Source organism: Maylandia zebra, linkage group LG9 (assembly GCF_041146795.1).
Source record: "Maylandia zebra isolate NMK-2024a linkage group LG9, Mzebra_GT3a, whole genome shotgun sequence".
NCBI lineage: Eukaryota > Metazoa > Chordata > Actinopteri > Cichliformes > Cichlidae > Maylandia > Maylandia zebra.
Window position 1 is genome coordinate 36,336,636 of NC_135175.1, and position 19,137 is coordinate 36,355,772.

Below are 19,137 nucleotides of genomic sequence, written 5' to 3' on the forward strand. Positions count from 1 at the left end.
GTGCACTGCCTGGATTGATTACAAGAAGGCCTATGACTCAATGCCCCACAGCTGGATACTGGAATGCCTAGAATTGTACAAGATCAATGGGACCCTAAGAGCCTTCATCAGGAACTCAATGGGGATGTGGCGTACAACACTAGAGGCCAACTCCAAGCCCATAGCACAAGTCACCATCAAGTGCGGGATCTACCAAGGAGATGCTCTGTCCCCACTGCTGTTCTGCATAGGCCTGAACCCCCTCAGTGAGATCATTAACAAGACTGGCTACGGATACCGACTACGGAACGGAGCAGTTGTCAGCCATAGGGATGGGTATCGAAAACCGGTTCTTGTTGAGAACCGGTTCCCACTGTTTCACTTCCTTGGAATTGTTTGCCATTTTTGCAAACGATTCCCTTATCGATTCCAGTCGCCCCGAATGACGTCACCACGTTGCGGAGCGTCATTTACCTGGCAGGAAACACGGCGCCTAAGCGGCTCAAACGCTCAAAAGTTTGGTTATACTTTACGAAATCGGATGACAACAGGGCAACTTGCAATACTTGCAAAGTAGATACTTCATTTAAGGGAGGAAACACTACGAATATGCAAAAGCATTTGCTCACAAAACGCGTGATAACCTTAAATGAATGTCGTGTTTTTAATTCCGCTCCGGACTCGTGAATCTCAACCCAGCAGCAGCGGTAACGTTTGCACGTCCTCTTCCGTTAATGCGGCAGGTAAATAAGATAAGATAGATAAGATAAGATAAGATAACCTTTATTAGTCCCACACGTGGGAAATTTGTTTTGTCACAGCAGGAAGTGGACAGTGCAAAAGTTATGACGCAAAAATTAGAATACAATAAGAATAAATACAGTACACAGCTGTACAGAATAGAATAAAATAATATACTATATACAGTAGAATAAAATAGAATAAAAATATACAATAAGATAAAAATAGAATACGAATGCTATATACAACTGAGTAAAAATACAACGATGCCAGAAAGGATTATTGCACTTAGTGTTATTGCATATGTGTGGATGTGTGTGTTTGTTCAGTTAAAGTCTTTGTTGTGGAGTCTGACAGCAGTGGGGAGGAGAGACCTGCGAAATCTCTCCGTCCCACACCGTGGGTGCCGCAGTCTCCCACTGAAGGAGCTGCTCAGTGCTGTCACAGTCTGCTGCATGGGGTGGGAGATGTTGTCCAACAGGGATGACAGCTTAGCCGCCGTTCTCCTGTCACTCACCACCTCCACTGGGTCCAGAGGGCATCCTAGAACAGAGCTGGCCCTTCGGATCACCTAATCAACTAACAGTGCATATTATGTTAGCGCAATCTGCCTTATTACAAACCTGCCATTACTGTGCATTTAGTGACCATGATGAGAGAGACAGACAGAGTCTGGCTCAGATGCTGGCAGTTCTCGCTGCAGTCTACCGTTAGCGTCTCCTTTCAGGCCAGGATAGACGAACGTCACCGAGCAGAGACTCAGTTTGTGGTAAAAGGCTTGAACCCATTTGCCACAGCAGATGCCCCCGATTTTAGGTAAGTGAATGTGTTAAATTGTAGGCAGGGAAATTACTGGATATTCTTGTGTAATTGCTACAGAATAATTTATGTTATACTTTGTTATTGCTACAGAAGAATATTTATTTTATTATTTTACATTTACAATGTTTTTTCCCGGGGACCCTGTGACACCCCATTGAAGAGCCGTAGGCTGGATCTCTTAAGATCTCACTGTTGGGTTTGTAAGGCCATGTTACTCCTAAATTTCTATCTTGTTCAAAGAGAAGATATAAAACAAAGTTCTAAGCTAATTGAACTTAGTGTTCTCCTTTTTTAAAAAGAATCGATAAAGAATCGAATCGTTAAACAGAATCGAAAATGGAATCGGAATTGTGAAAATCTTATCAATACCCATCCCTAGTCAGCCACCTCCTGTACATGGATGACATCAAGCTGTATGCCAAGAGTGAACGAGACATCGATTCACTGATCCACACTACCAGGCTATACAGCAATGACATTGGAATGTCGTTCGGACTGGAGAAGTGTAGTCGGATGGTAACAAAGAGAGGGAAGGTAGTCAGAACTGAGGGGATCAAACTACCAGAAGGCAACATTGCAGACATAGAGGACAGTTACAAGTACCTGGGGATCTCGCAGGCAAATGGGAACCATGAAGAGGCCGCTAGAAAAGCTGCAACCACCAAGTACCTGCAGAGGGTCAGGCAAGTCCTGAGGAGTCAGCTGAATGGTAAGAACAAGATCCGGGCCATCAACACGTACGCCCTGCCTGTGATCAGGTACCCTGCTGGGGTAATAGGCTGGCCAAAGGAGGAGATAGAAGCCACTGACATAAAGACAAGAAAGCTCCTTACCATGCATGGAGGGTTTCACCCCAAGTCCAGCACCCTGAGGCTGTACGCTAAGCGGAAGGAAGGGGGCTGGGGACTGGTGAGTGTCAGCACCACAGTCCAGGATGAGACAACGAACATCCAAGAATACATTGGGAAGATGGCCCCAACTGACCGAGTGCTCAGTGAATACCTCAGGCAGCAGAAATCCAAGAAAGAGGAGGGAGACGAGGAACCATCATGGAAGGACAGGCCCCTGCACGGTATGTACCACCGGCAGATAGAGGAGGTGGCTGATATCCAGAAATCCTACCAGTGGCTGGACAAAGCTGGACTGAAAGACAGCACAGAGGCACTAATCATGGCAGCACAAGAACAAGCTCTGAGTACAAGATCCATAGAGGCTGGGGTCTATCACACCAGGCAAGACCCCAGGTGCAGGCTGTGTAAAGATGCCCCAGAGACAATCCAGCACATAACAGCAGGGTGCAAGATGAAAAAAAAAAAAAAAAAAAAAAAAAATTGACAGCGTCTCTACCACCTCAGACGCTTGAGAGACTTCCAACTGCCCTCCAAGGTGCTCAGGAACTTTTACTCGTGCACCATAGAGAGCATCCTGGCGGGAAACATCTTAACCTGGTTCGGGAACAGCACCATGCAGGACAGACGAGCTCTACAGAGGGTTGTGCGGTCAGCTGAGCGCACCATCCGCTCCGAGCTCCCTGACCTGCACTCAATCTACAGCAGGCGGTGCTGGACCAAGGCCAGGAAGATGGTGAAGGACCTCAGCCATCCCAACAACAGACTGTTCTCTCTGCTGAGGTCAGGAAAGCGATTCCGCTCCCTGAAGACCAACACAGAGAGACTGAGGAGGAGCTTCTTCCCGCAGGCGATACGGTCTCTCAATCACACCACCACACAGTACTGACCCACACATACAGTTCTTACACACACACTGGACTTTCTGGACTTTGGTTTTGCACAACACTGGTCACTATATTCTTCATTTCCAGTTAATACTTGTACAGCTGCTGTTATTGTGTATATATTTATTTATATTTAGATTTCTTCATACATTCTTATATAGTTCTACATTGTGTATTTTGTTGTACAGTTATTTTATTTTCAACTTTAATTTATATATTTTATCTTATTCTTCCCAGTTAAATTTACCCTTCATTCTAATTTGTGTTGTACAGTTATTTCATTTTTAACCTTAATTTATATTTTATTCCTTCCTAGTTAAATTTACCCTTTTTAATTTTTCATATTTATTTCCTATCTTATTCATAGCCTTTTCCTTTTTTTGTTTTCTTTAGGTCACGAGCAGTTGTCCAAGCATTTCACTACATATCGTACTGTGTATGACTGTGTACGTGACAAATAAAATTTGAATTTGAATTTGAATTTGATGCTAGCAGGCAAGGCATACATGGAACGCCATAACCAAGTGGCCGGCATAGTGTACAGGAACATCTGTGCCGAGTATAACCTGGAAGTCCCGAGGTCAAAATGGGAGATGCCCCCAAGTGTGGTGGAGAATGACCGAGCTAAGATCCTGTGGGACTTCCAGATACAGACGGACAAAATGGTGGTGGCTAACCAACCGGACATAGTGGTGGTAGACAAACAGAAGAAGACGGCCGTAGTGATCGATGTAGTGGTTCCGAATGTTTCTAAAAATAAGCAACTAAAATATTTGTGTCTCTTTACCAGCTGAAAAACACCTCAGTCAATCACAGTCGGCTGCAAACACACTTCCTTCCTTCCGTCCTGTGTGTTTGCTGACCTTTCTTTGTGTCAAAGTTCATTATTTTCTGTTAGAAAAATAAAGGCTTGATTCTTGTTTATTCTCTCACCAAATTAAAATGATCTCCTGTAATCTGCAGGCTCATTTGTTGTGAAACAAAAGCATTCCAGCTCTACAAGCTGCTTACGGATCTGGATTGGAGTCAGTTTGGAGATTTTCTCTGAGCACAGACGCTGAGAGGGCAGAAGCACTTCAGGTCATCTCATAGAAGTGTGAATAAAACAACTGATTTTCACTCCAAATGTTGTTTAAATGAATCAGCAATTGAAGGGCCAACAGAGACAGCGATGCGTAATAGGAGGAAAACCCATCAGACTTGCATTTAAGAACTGGCTTCGTATTTTACACAGGTTGCTATTTGCCCTTTTTAAAAAACAAAACAAAGCTTTAACCCCGACTTGTCCCTTCCTCATCACTTTAGACCAATTTAAAAATTTCCTTTTATCTCCAAAATTTTAGAAAAAGTGTTGGCCAACCAGCTTCCAGTGTTTCTACCTGCTTATTGCATTTGAGATGAGTTTCTGTCAGTTACTCAAACAGCCCTGCTCAGAGTTTATGATCATAATTTAATTCACAGATATGCAGGTGAATATTTGGTTCTTGCTCTGTTGGGTCTTTCTGTTGTCTTTAAGCAATGGCTTGCGTATCTCTTGACCCATTTAAGGGGCCCAAGCCCCAGTTTAGGAACCCGCTGACTCTACATAAAGTACGTAAATCTTCTCTGAAATGTGGCTGAGGTTTCACAGTAACGTTCACACTTGATCTTGATTTGCATACCCTTGGTATGTTGTTCTTTGTTTGTAATTATGGGTCAGATGTGAAGCTAAAACCCTTCTTGTCTCATTGATATCAGTTTTGTTTTGAGAATAAAGTTATTCCATCTGATCCCTGCTATTTATTCGTCTCTGTCTATCTTTTTTTTTATACCCTTTTTAAATTATTTTTGCAGCATTCATTCGTTTTAATTGGATGCCTACATGATCCTTCATCCTATTGGCTCTCTGCTCTTTATTGGTGACCAATCACAGGCTGTCATTCTTCATGGATTCTCCGTAGTTCCTCTCAGCTGCCTCTGGCTGCAGCAGCTTTGCTTCAGCGTGCTGTCTGACTGTTTGAATCTTTGACTTCACGATGGCACCGCTGTCCATCCAGGCCGGAATGAAATACGCCAAAACGCTGCTGCCAGAGACTCTGATGAGGTGAGTTTTTTAAATGTTATCAAAACTTAAAGTTGAGTTTTATAAATTCAGTTTAGTTATTGTAAATCTGGGGATTAGACAAATATTGGCAATTTCACTCAAACCAGCTGTGCGTCAAATTGTATCCAGGACATTTTTAGACTTTGCAGAGGAAGCTGTGTGTGTGCAGAACTGCAGAAGAACAATGGAAGCCACTCAGTAAATAGGATTGCTGAACCTTTGAAATAGTGAAAGCAGCTGAGAGGGTTTTTATAGATGTAAGTCTGAGGTTATTAAAACCTCCGACTTGACTATAAGATTTCAAACTGTAATGCAGTGAACTTTGAATGACCTGCAGGTCCGTGTCCACAGTCCAGACCATCTCTCGACACATGCTGCCCCTAAATCAGCCTCGCTGTTTCAGAGTGTGCACATACAGCCGGATGCGGCGGCGAAGTTTGACTGCGTCTTCTCTAGATGAGCTCCTGGAGCTGGTAAAAACAACCTGTAAACTCTCTTAGACAATAAGCAGTAGTGTGCATAAGTCTTGAGCCAGCTCTCATTTCTTCATATTTTGTTAAGAAAAGGAGAAACAGGTGCAAACATGGAAAAATATTAAATAAGGCAAAAACAGTTTGTACAATTTAAACACACTTTAAATTCAATATTTGGTATGATTACCTTTATTCGTCATTACAACCTGAACCCCTTTGGTCACCTTTTTAGTTTCTTTAAGCAGTCTTTAGGAACAGTGCAGCGTTCGATACTATTGACCTTAATATTTTACTACGGAGATTAAACAGGATGTAGGTATTAAAAGGTGTTTGAATAACTTTGATCATGAAAATCTTCTTCAAACACCAAAGTTATTTTTAACTTACACGCTTGGACCAGTTCTGTTCACATTATACATCCTTCCCTTGGGCACTATTATTAGAAGGCATAGCGTACATTCTCACTGCTATCCAGAAATATCCTGTCTCAGAGTGACGCGGAAAAACTAGTTCACACAGTGTGCTTTGAGGTAGGAGCCAAAAAGGGTGTAGTTTGTGTGTGTGATCACCCGTGTGTACACCTGTGAGCATGGACGCGCTTGTTTTTTTAAAAGGTTCCTTCATGTAATGATCTGCTAGAGGGTGTGGGGGGGCCACAGCCCCGTCCTCCAGTGGTTGTTGATCAGTGGTCATGAGAATTTGCATAATTAAGATTAAGGAACTGACCTCACAGCCCATTGTTCCTTCAGTGGGCTGGTTTCAGTCATTATGCAAATGTCCTGTTTATAAGAATGAAACCTGCAGTCAGCTGAGACTGAAGACGTCACCTGATGATGACAAAACGTTTCTCCCACTAAAAACGCTACGTCCAGATGAACAGATTTAATTTTTTGCGATACCATCAACATCTGTATAATGAGTGAATTGCTAAAAGAGATGACATACCATGCATCCAAAAGAGAAAGTGGGAGGGTAGGTAAGGGAATTTTGAGGACTTCAAATTCTACTACAAGGCATGAGTTCAGGTTGAAATGGCACTGGAATTATAGTGGAAAGCCTAATGATCAATGGTAACTTTATTTTTCTCAGTGGGAAACTTCAGTATGTCCACACAGCAAACAACATAAAGATTAAGAGCAGCCAAACCTTTAAACAGATCTGTTTACCCTAACCTCCTAACCCTAACACCTTCAGACAAATTACCATGTTATCATGTATTGTAGTGGCGTAATGGCAATGCAGATTGTTTATTTACTTGGGAGTTCACCTTGTAATCGGAAGGTTGCCGGTTCGAGCCCCGGCTCGGACAGTCTCGGTCGTTGTGCCCTTGGGCAAGACACTTCACCAGTTGCCTACTGGTGGTGGTCAGAGGGCCCGGTGGCGCCAGTGTCCGGCAGCCTCGCCTCTGTCAGTGCGCCCCAGGGTGGCTGTGGCTACAATGTAGCTCCATCACCAGTGTGTGAATGTGTGTGTGAATGGGTGGATGACTGGATATGTAAAGCGCTTGGGGGTCTTTAGGGACTAGTAAAGCTATACAAATACAGGCCATTTACTTGTCTGGAGATTGAACAAGTAACACAAAAAATGATTCTGTCCTACACCTCCAGCCTCCAACATCTCCTTCTCATAATGGACGTGTGTCTTGATCTGGAAGAGAAGAGAAGACCCTACTTGACCCAGGGTTTTCAAATCAAGTGGTGGTCTAAGGAGCTTGGAAAGAAAAGTGTGAATACGTTTCACCTGTCATCCGAAAAGCTTCTTCAGTTCTGAAGATGCTTGAATTGAGGAAGCTGAAGAAGCTTCTGGAATGAGAGGTGAAACATCTTCAAGCAACTTAAAGAAGTTCAGACGCTTTTCTTTTCAAGCTCCTTAGACTGCGATGACCTGGATGACTGAAGACCTTCACAGACATATTAAGTGGTGGCAGTTACTAAGTATAAAGAGCAGCTTGTAAACATTGTCATTATAATAGAAGTGGGTAAGAATAAATCAGCAGAAGATATATGGAATGATGTGGTCACCCAGATTCATAAAGCCCTCCAAAGAACAAAACCAGGTAGAAAGTTTATGGACAAGCAAGGTAGTGAGTGACACTGAGAGAAGAACATAGCATTCCTGGAGACAGGAAATCATTCAACAAAGTGCCTCACGAACTCATCTGACCTGCACCTTGTCCCTGACATGTGTCACCATGCACCTGTTAATCAAAGTGGCCACAACCCTACTAATGGTAGCTTTAGGCCTTAATTGAATTTGAACAGGTGAATCATAAAAACATTGTCATCCTGTACAGTTGTTATGAAGAGACGAAGAAATCATCAGATTCTGACTCTTTGAATTGATTCTCCTGTTTTGTGTCCCAGGCAGCGAGGGTGTTCATGATGTCCTACCAGTTCCTGACTCTGGTCCTGGAGGAGGATGGGACTGTGGTGGACTCAGAGGAGTTCTTCCAGTCACTGCCCAATAGCACACTGCTGATGGTGCTGGAGAAGGGGGAGATGTGGACAGAGAGCAAGGTGAGAGCAGAGATGATGTTCATCACTGCGGCTGAGTGTCTGTGTGCATTTATGAAGTGAGATGATCTCTCTTCACTGAGCCCAGGAGGGAAGTTCACACACTTCAGCAGCATGAAGAACAGACAGGAAACAGACAGGAAATGGATCAGAACTTAAATAAATATTCTTCTTAAATACGTGTTTTGTTGCCCAGAATAATGTAGCTTGTTTTTAAAAACACATAAAGTTAAAAAGCCGTTTACCCAAATCAAAATTTTCTGAACATGTTGGTGTTTCAGATTATTCCATGCTTTCGTCAGCCAAAGAAGAGTGGGATTGCCAAAGTGACCTTTGACCTCTACAAACTGCAGCCTAAAGACTTCCTGTGCTGCCTCGCCATCAGGGCCACAGTGTATGAGATGTACACACTCTCATACGACTTCAGATTCACCAGGATCAAACGCATCCTCAAGTAAGCCGAGCCTGATCACAGTAACAGTCTCAGCAGTGTTGTGCAAAGCCTGACTTTTTTCGTCTTTTCTAGTTATATGTAGTTCATATTTTCAGTTTCCAGTCTGAATTGTTCAAAGCTTTCAAATTCATAACTGGCTAAGTTAACTTCTTGTGTACGTTTATATTTCTTACCTTTTCTCCCATTTTGACACAGAACTTTATGAACACTTTGCAGAAACTATCCAGTTATTACGAGGTACTTGCAAATAAAATTTGACATGGAAAATGTTAGGGTGTGCAGAACTTCTAATCCAGCTCCAACACAGGAGAACAGTTAGTGTCAGCACCACCTCCACAAGTGACTGTGGAGGTCTATTGTGTGGGGTGGAAGTCCTCTGCATCGCTGCTGCAAATCAAGGAAGATGGTGGTTCCTTTTTCTTTGTTTATTGGCCCTCCTGACTCTTCTTAACTCGCTGGTCATGCCTGGTACATAGACTTAAACTAATAACGCACTCAGGAACAATCCAGAATGGCACTCTGGCAGCTTCAGTGCAGATAAATCTGTTTCATGCATATAACTATGCATGGAGTTCATGTTTAATGTGGTGCACTCTGGCGGTGCTTCCAGATACTTGCTGTGTAGCAACACAATAATGACTTCACACAGCTTGCGTGAAGTCAAAAAAAGCTGTGGTTACGGCACTTCAGCATGTAGCCAGTGCTACAGTATCGAGCATACATAAAGTAAATTCAAATCCAACAATTCATAGAAAGATGTAAAAAAAGAGAACGAAAAGTAGATGAGTTAATTTTCAAAAGTAAGGACTGATCAGTCAGTGACATTTAATAAAGTGGAAATGTATCTTTAATATTGTCTTGAAAATTAATTAAAGTATAAATACTTCAATAAGTACTACATAGTTTAGTGCAGTCTACTTTAAACTGGTCAGTGTGCAGTGATGTGTTAAAATATACAGTAATAAGCAATGTTGGACTGGTACAGAGCAGCTGTGGCGTTCATGGTCAGTGTTTGGTTACATCAAGGGTAGCAGACCTCACTTTAAATTTAAGGTGATGATGCTGATCAGAGTCACTGAATTCCAACTTTATGCTAGCTTTATTCAGTGTAGGCACTGGAAAACAGCCATAGTACCTCATGTAACATTGCTTATTATGAGTTTATTTGACTAAATTTTTCTGTCTCTATCTTCAGCTCGCTGTTGTGCTGCGTCACCTCTCTGACCAGACTAGCCGGACAACTGCTGCTCTGCACATCCTCCTCACTACTGCAGTTCACCGGAAATGCCTGCCGCTAAAGCCATGTCTCTTTGTGTTCAGCTGTTCATTCAGGCGGGTGTACTACAAAGGTGTTTAACACGCCCAGGCTTTCTTTGCGTTACCTCCCTCGACAAATCTTAGGGCCAAGACGCGGGGCAGCCCAAGCAGAGGAGCCTAGACATCCCTCTCTCCAGCCTCCAGTCTGGGGTGAGATTCAGGCATGTCCCCCAAGAAGGACATGCCTGGAATACCTCACTTAGGAGGTGCCCAGGAGGCATCCTAGTGAGATGTCCAAACCACCTCAATTGGATCCTTTCGTTGTGGTGAAGTAGCAGCTCTACTCAGAGCCCCCCCCAGAATGACCGAAATCCTCTCCCTATCTCTAAGGCCTGCTATATTCAAAACATATTTTCCCAGAACAGAATCTAAAATGACTTTAAACATGTAAATAAAATAATCAGTGAAAATGTAGCCATCCAGCTGAATTTGAAACCAATGCTCTGAGCATAACCTGCTCCCAACCAGGGTACGTGTTCATCATCAGTTACCATGGTGATTTAGCCAGGTAAAAAAAGAGCCAATTTCATGACACAGGAAACTCTGACTTTTGAGCTCCAGATAGCTCAAAAGAACATTAATCTGGCTTTGTAGTACACCCCTCTGCTGAGGTGGGACTGACTGTAATAAATGATCAGACCCTCAGTTTGTGTGTTTGAGACAAACTAGAGAAAACTTGTGTTTGATTTCCTCTGCCTGAATAAAGATCGTGTTTGAATTGTCTACATATGGATCACTTATGTGTGTGTTTCCATGGAAAGCTGAGAGCATTTCTAGTCTTTCTATCAGATCAGCGTTTTTTAAGAATGTTTCGTCTGATTTCAGCTGGAAAGATTTTTGTATTGAATGAGATTAAATTTGTTTTTGTAAATCAAATATCTGACTAATAAATCAACAACTCTGTGCCTGTTTGTGTTTTTCCATAGCACTTCATCCCCACAGACTGGAGTTCTGTATAGTGCCTCATCACTAAAGGGACAACTCCACTAGAGTTTAAATATCTGGGACGCTCCACCGTTTAATTTTAGAACTGAAGACGTTTCTTGGATGAAATCAACTGGTCCTAGCTAAAGATCCAACTGCTGTATTTCACAGGGAGGGAGAAGACGGAGTTCCTGTTCCCATTTAGAGGCAGAGTCGCCCTCTACAATGTACGCAACAGACAATAGAGGCATTTTTTTATTTTCCTTCTTTTTCTCTACTCTTGTTCTGCTTAACTGATTCAAGCTGAGTGCAAACAGGAGATGTATCACTGCTGTAACACCTGTAACATTCAGAAGTTGCCTCATTGTTCTGACACACACAACAAAACTATTAACTACACCACACACTAACTACACAAGATTTGCGCTAAACGTCGCAAATCTCTCACATCTCAAACACGCTGTCACTCCTAAAATTTCCCCCCATTTCTTAACAACTAGATGCCACGTTGCCATACCATTTTTTGATTGGTCGACATGGTACTTTTTTGGACGAATAGGAAAGGAAGAGGGGGGTGGGGGTTTGTTTTTGCTCACATACAGGGAGCGCTTTCGAGTCTTTATTTCTTATAAAACGCTGTTTTTACCGTTTCTTCCCACAGTAAATATAAACAACGACAGTATTCAGGAAGAAAACCAAATACTGCAGATATTTTTATCATAACTCTGGTTTTACGTGGCCGATCAACACAATTTAAAAACTGGTATAAAGTCCACACTTTTTCCGTCAATTGTTCCATCTGTCCTGCTCACATCTCCAGTGGTTGTACACGTTGTCATTAACGTGGCTTCACTCCACATCAGCCGCTTTGCTAGCTAAAACACCGGTGTCGGCACATAAGGACACTGTCATAGCCTGTCAATGACGTTGATTGGCTGCGTACATGAATGTGAATTGCATTTTTGACTGGACTATGGGATAAGGTGGCATCGTCTAATCCCATACGGGAGCAGCCAGTCACTCACTGAGTAACACTGCAGAACAGAATTGTTAAAGTATTAATTTTAATTTCAATTCAGGTTAGATTTTTTTTTTGTGCGCAGAGACCTGCCAGCAGTGCGCAATTGCACACGTGCGCAGTTTAGAGGGAACATTGGTGACAAGGCGTCTGGTTTCGTGTTCCAGGACCCGGGCCTGTAGGTAATGGTTAGGTTAAACCGTGCAAAAAACAATGCCCACCTGGCCTGTCTGACGTTCAGGCGCTTAGCCGCTTGGAGGTAGGCCAGGTTCTTGTGGTCCATCCACACGACAACAGGATGTTCGCTCCCCTCCAACCAGTGCCGCCACGCCTCCAGCCCCAACTTGATGGCAAGAAGCTCCCGGTCGCCCACGTCATAATTCCTTTCGGCCTGAGTGAGACGATGGGAGAAAAAGGCACAGGGGTGTAATTTACATTCCTGGCGTTGAGAGAGAACCGCCCCAACTCCCGAATCAGAAGCGTCCACTTCCACCACGAATGGCAGGGCGAGGTCAGCCTGGGCCAGGATGGGGGCCGAGGCGAACAGGCTCTTGAGACGGTCGAATGCTTGCTGAGCTGCCGGAGACCACAGGTACGGTTGTTTGGGCAATGTGAGTTGTGTGAGAGGCAATGCTACCTTATTGAAGTCCCGGATGAAACGTCTGCAGAAGTTGCTGAATCCCAGAAAACTTTGCAACTTCTTACGGGTGCCGGGAACAGGCCACTCCAACACAGCTTTGACCTTAGCCGGGTCCGCTCGCAACCGGCCCTGTTCAGTGATAAAACCCAGAAAAGAGACAGTTGAGGCATGAAATTCACATTTCTCCGCTTTACAAAACAGCCGATTCTCCAGCAGGCGGCGCAACACCAGTCTTACATGCTTAACATGCTCAGCTCTGGATCTGCAGAAAATCAGAATGTCGTCAAGATAAACAAACACGAAGTGGTTCAAAAAATCTCGTAGAACATCATTTACCAGGGCTTGGAAGACGGCAGGGGCGTTAGTGAGTCCAAACGGCATTACCAGGTACTCGAAGTGGCCCAGATGGGTGTTGAAGGCCGTCTTCCACTCGTCCCCCTCGCGGATGCGGACCAGGTGATAAGCATTGCGGAAATCAAGTTTGGTGAAATGGGTGGCCCCTTTAAGGAGTTCAAAAGCTGAGGCGTTCAGAGGTAGGGGATATTTGTTTTTGATAGTGATTTTGTTTAGTCCCCGATAGTCAATGCAGGGGCATAGGGTCTTATCCCTTTTTGTCAACAAAAAAGAAGCCTGCGCCCAAGGGAGCAGTGGAGGGGCGGATGATGCCAGCTGCCAGGGAGTCCGTAATGTAGCGCTCCATAGACTCGCACTCAGGTTTCGAGATACTATAGAGTCGGCTAGTGGGCAAGGGGGTGCCTGGGAGCAAATCAATCCCACAGTCGTACGGACGAGGGGGGGGGGGGGGCAGCGATTGGGCCCCGTCTTTGCTAAAGACTTGTCCTAGATCGTGATATTCGGCGGGCACGGTTGACAAGTCGGGGCGAGTGGGCGGCCCCGCAGGATCGTCTGACATGCAACCCGGCACTGCAGAGCGTAAACACTGCTCATGGCAACGGGTGCTCCACCCCACGATACATCCCTTGGCCCAATCAATCTGTGGATTGTGTCGCTGGAGCTGGGGGAATCCCAAAACTAAGGGTGCGTCAGGTGCCTTGAAGAGAAACAGGAACATCTGCTCAGTGTGATTGCCGGAGAGAGTGAGTGTGATTTCTTGAGTGCGGTGAGTGAGAGCAGCTAAGGGTCTGCCATTAAGCACTGACACTTGGAGCGCTTCAGGGAGAAGAACAACAGGCAAACCCATTTTGTGGGCAAAGCCTCATCCAAAAAACTTTGTTCAGGTCCTGAGTCTATTAGTGCATCACAAGAACGGGTGTGGGAAAGAAACCGTAATTTAGCGGGGCAGCTGAGGTGGAGGAATGTATTAACCGGTGCACCCGTCAGTATCCCCACCTTTACTGACGGGCTGAGTCTTTTAGCTGTGAGGGACAGGCGTCCGCGAAATGCCCCTTCTTCCCGCACGCAAAACACTCACCCACCAGTTGTCTTCTGCTCTGGGTGAATTTAGTCCGTCCCAGCTGCGGTTCCTCCTCTCTCCACTCGAGAGACGGGAGTCCAGTCGGAACTCCTACGCCCCCTACTGACCATCGCCCATCTCCAGTCCGCCTGCCAAACTCCCGCATATGGTCGTCTAGACTGATACACATGTTAACCAGGGCGCTTAACAATTTAGGAAGCTCTTTAGTGGCCAACTCACGTTTGACATTCTCATTTAAGCTGTTTAGGAATGCTCCTCGGAGCGCCCTCTCCTCCCAGCCAGTCTCCTTGGCCAAGATCCAAAAGTAATAATAATAATAATGGATTGGATTTATATAGCGCTTTTCAAGGCACCCAAAGCACTTTACAATGCCACTATTCATTCACTCTCACATTCACACACTGGTGGAGGCAGCTACGGTTGTAGCCACAGCTGCCCTGGGGCAGACTGACAGAAGCGAGGCTGCCATGTCGCGCCATCGGCTCCACTGGCCAACACCAGTAGGCGGTAGGTGAAGTGTCTTGCCCAAGGACACAACGACCAGTACAGAGAGCCCAGGGATCGAACCAGCGACCTTCCGGTTACAGATATGCTTCCCAACCCCTTGAGCCACGGTCGCCCAAAAAGTCCACAGAGAAGTCTGCCACGCTCCACCGGCCCTGCTTTAAAGTAAACATGCGATGAGCAGCGCTGTCAGGGTTAGATCCTTTGTCAAACACACACCAAAATTTGCTCAAAAAAATCACTATATGAGATGGAGGGCTGGGCACTCAGGGCTGCTTGAGCCCACAGCAGAGCTCGTCTGGTCATGAGCTCAACCATGAGGGTGATTTTGGCAATATCAGAGGCATAAGCTCGAGTCTGCTGCCTAAAAATCAGAGAGCATTGAGTCAAAAATCCCTGGCTTTTGTCCAAATCTCCACTGAATTTTTCAGGTACAGGTAATGTGTGTACCTACATTTAGAAGCTCTACTGGTGGTTGTGGTTGTGTAGGGGGCTCTAGGTGTAGCAAGCAACATACCTTTCAGTTCAGATACCACTTGTAGTAGCGCGGACTGCTCCTCGGCAACATGCTGCAGCATCTTTTCATGTTGTTCCAACCGTACAGTTTGAAGCACGAGCTCGCGCTGGATGGGAATTGAGTCCGCTGAGTCCATTGCTGGCTGGATTGTTCTGTCACGGGTAATGGGAAAATACGGACTCAGTCACGGAGCTCTGGATGCGAAGCACACAGTGCGTTTATTTACAGTGCCCAAAAACAGTCTCAAAACACAAAGTGAAGTGCAAACTCCAACAGTGATCCTCTCCAAACTTCCAGTGGTGCGCAGGTGAGTTTCCAAAGTGATTATCCGAATGCGTGTCCTCCTCCGAGAGCTTAATTCCACGGGCTCCTCCTCTCCAACCTCCTGCTCTGTGTCTCTTCCTCCTATAAACGAGCGACAACAACATGTGAGAAGGCTAGCCGGCTAAAGCTAAGTTGCAAGTAACAAACACTTTTAACTACCGAGCTTCAAGTACAATCCAGCGTCAACTGCCGTCTGGACACACAGTTAAATGCCTCAGCCCACGACGAAGGATGATTAGTGACAGCTGGGTGGCAAATTAGGTGCAGGTGTGTCAGCCGCTGGGTGGAGACTGTCGTGTTATTCAATTATACGCGGGTCCACTGTACGATTGATAACCACACTTTATTTTCTTGTTCTTGCTCTGCCCCCACATAACATAACATTCTATACAAAAACACACCGGTCTCGCCCTCTAGCTGCCATCAGCCTAACTACACTGACCGGCTGCATTAACATCTACTGTACAATGCAATTACACCACATCTCCCCTTTCTAGAATCAATGGGTAGACTACCATTGACTCACCAGAACTTAGAGGGTTATTCTGCCTCTGTGGCTGGAAGGTCTGGTCCTGCGCTTACCTGTAAGGAATACTATATAACAAAAATCTTAACTCTAATTAACCCGTTAAGTAACACAAAGTCTTACATGCTAACACGTCACACCACCTGCATTTCCCAACTTCTGAACATGCATATTTGAAAATGACAACCTTTTAGCTTTTACACTTTTACCCATATTGTGCAAACAATACTACGAAAGAGGGGTATTCTTGTGTAAAACTGTCCTTTCCATCTTATCCGTCACAAGTCCAATCTGGTTGGTCTCACAACCACTCTTCCGGATCTGGTTCTGGGTGTAGATGGAAGCTCTGGAGAAACTGGCTCTGGCATGTCCGTGGAGCACTGCTCCCCGGCTTCTGCAGATTCTGGCTCCCCATTATTGCTCTCAGTTTGGTCTGGAGAGTGTTTCATGGGAACAAGATGCCGACGATTCCGCCTAATTGTCCCACGAGGTCCCTCCACGAGATATGATCGTGGTGTGGAGTGGCTGCCAATAACGGTGCCGCTGGCTCTCTGGTCTGTTATCCACACTTCTTGGCCTGGAGTGAGCCTGTCGAGGCTGCGTGCGCGATGATGAAGGTTATATGACTGTGCCTCTTTAGTCCTCCTCTCCTTTTCCCTCCGGGCGACAACCACACTATCAGGAAGTGCGGGGTCAAGCAGAGATGGCAGTATTGGCACTGTGGTGCGAAGCCGTCTCCCCATCAAGAGTTGGGCTGGACTATAGTCATTCTGCAGTGGGGTGGCTCTGTAAGCGAGCAGAGCCAAGTGTGGATCAGCAGCTTTCCGCAATAGATTCTTGACAGTCTTAACTGCTCGTTCGGCTTCACCATTGCTTTGGGGATATTTCGGGCTGCTTGTGATGTGACGGAAGCCATACACTTTTGCAAATGTCTCAAAAGCTGCCCCCGAAAACTGTGGCCCATTATCTGTTACCAGCTGCTCGGGGATCCCGTGACGAGCAAAAATCCCTTTGAGATGATGGATCGCGTCCTCTGACCTTGAAGGTGTGAGAGGGGCAATCTCAACAAATCTTGAGGCATAATCCACAACAAGAAGGTAGGTTTTCCCTCTCAGCATAAACAGATCGGCTCCTAGCTTTTGCCACAGCCGCCCCGGATACTGTGATGGCATCAGCGGTTTTGTGTGGTTTTCTCTCACTTGGCAACATGTCCGACAGTTAAGGACAAGCTCATTTATCTGCTGGCTTAGCCCTGGCCACCAAACCGACTGTCGTGCTCGCTGTCTGCACTTAACCACTCCCTGGTGACCTTCGTGTAGTCTGGTGAGCACATCATTTCTCATAGTTGCAGGTATAACCAACCTGTCCCCTTTGATTAGCAGACCATCATGTACGGTGAGGAACGCCCGTTCTGCCCAGTACAGTCTTAGCGCTGGTTCGCTGTTGAAATGTGTGGGCCATCCTTCCTCACACAGCTGCATCACGCGAGCACATACGCTGTCCCTCTTCAGCTCTTCTCTCAGCTGCTCCAAGAAATTGTTGCTAGCTGGCAGATTGTCCATCAACATGTCCACGTAAATATTTGTGCTCTCCAACAACTCCTTGTCTTGAAGTGTTTCTTTTGCTTTCACGGGAGATCGTGAAAGCGTGTCAGCTGTCCACAGGTGTTTGCCTGGTACATGCGAAATCGAGTAGGAATATCGCATGAGGCGCATCCTAAAGCGTTGAATTCTGGGAGGGAGCGCATCCAGAGTTTGTGCCCCCAGCAGACTTAGCAGCGGCTTATGGTCTGTCTCCATTTGAAAGTGTTTGCCAATAAGAAAGTTGCGGAACCGCTCACAAGCCCAGGTCAGACCTAAAGCTTCCTTTCAACCTGAGCGTATCTCTGTTCTGTTGCAGTGAGGGAGCGTGACGTGTAGGCAACGGGTCTCCACTCCTCATCCCGTCTTTGAAGCAACACACCCCCTAAGCCATACGATGATGCGTCTGCTGACACCTTGCAGTCACGGCTTGGGTCATACATGGCCAACACTGGCGGTGATGTGAGTGCATCTTTCAGGTTCTGAAATGCTCTAGCCTGGTCAATGTCCCATCTCCAGCAGTTTTTCTTAGACAGTAAGTCTCTTAGAGGTTTGTCTCTCTCTGCGAGCTGTGGGGTAAACTTTCCAAGCTTGTTAACCATTCCCAGAAAGCTCCTTAACTCACTCACACTTTGTGGCTCCTTCATCTCCCTCACAGCCTGGGTCTTGCTTGGGTCAGGGCTGATACCGCTGGCTGAGAGAACATGCCCTAAAAACGTCACCTGCTGTTTCGCGATGTCGCACTTGTTATTGTTTAGGGTGATGCCAGCTTTTTGGATCCTGCCCAGCACAGCGTGTTGGCAAGAGTCATGCTCCTCCTGCGTTCTGCCCCAGACCAGCACGTCGTCCATGTGGCAAACTACCCCTTCCATACCATCTGTGACCTCTGTGACCATCCTGTTCTGGAAATGCTCCGGTGCTGAAGCAATCCCGAAGGGCAGTCTCTTGAAGTAATAACGCCCAAACGGTGTGATGAAAGTGGTGTATTTGGCTGAGCTTTCCATCAGAGGTATCTGCCAAAACCCCATGTTAGCGTCCAGCTTGCTGAATATGCTGGCACCAGCCAATCTGCCCAATGTTTCGTCCATCGATGGCAGTATGTACTTCTCTCGACACACAGACTCATTGAGGTGTGTAAGGTCGACACATATGCATACATCTTCTGTCTTCTTTGGTACCACCACCTGTCATGGTCCTGGGTCGGTGACCCAGCGCTTTTAGTTTGTTATCATTTTCTAGTTGATGATGATGGTTTGAGTTCTATGTTATATTCGGTCTGCCCTTGAGTCTGCGTCTGTGTCTCTGTCTGTCTATGATGTCACCCCGTCTGTTTGTGAAGCTGTCTGTTTAGTTCTGTGTCTTGTTTGGTTCCCCGTGTCTGAGTTTCCTGTTTTATTGTGAAGGTCTCTGTCTGATGTGAGTGTGTTCAGTTTACATTTCCCCTGTCCCGTCAGCTCTGATTCCTCCCAGCTGTGTTGCCCTCCTGTCTCTCATCCCCTGATTACTGGTGTGTGTATTTAAGCCCTGTGTGTTCTCCTGCCTGTTGCCGGTT

At 45.7% G+C, this 19,137-nt stretch overlaps 1 protein-coding gene across 4 annotated transcripts in view; it reads left to right on the forward strand.

Annotated features, from left to right (window-relative positions):
* The window catches only part of cidea (cell death inducing DFFA like effector a), a 281,200-nt gene extending 270,180 nt beyond the window's left edge, over window positions 1–11,020 (forward strand). For 2 of the 4 annotated variants that reach the window (XM_076888675.1, XM_076888674.1), the window contains exons 2-6: window positions 5,190–5,360; window positions 5,698–5,833; window positions 8,197–8,349; window positions 8,628–8,800; window positions 9,996–11,020. In XM_076888675.1, the coding sequence (XP_076744790.1) occupies window positions 5,293–5,360; window positions 5,698–5,833; window positions 8,197–8,349; window positions 8,628–8,800; window positions 9,996–10,098 (633 nt within the window). In that variant the 5' untranslated portion in view covers window positions 5,190–5,292 and the 3' untranslated portion in view covers window positions 10,099–11,020. Of the gene's footprint in view, window positions 1–623; window positions 723–3,544; window positions 5,361–5,697; window positions 5,834–8,196; window positions 8,350–8,627; window positions 8,801–9,995 lie in introns of those variants that run through there. The other 2 variants (XM_076888673.1, XM_004572893.3) reach the window with 2 other exon arrangements.
* The last annotated feature ends 8,117 nt before the right edge of the window (window positions 11,021–19,137 follow it).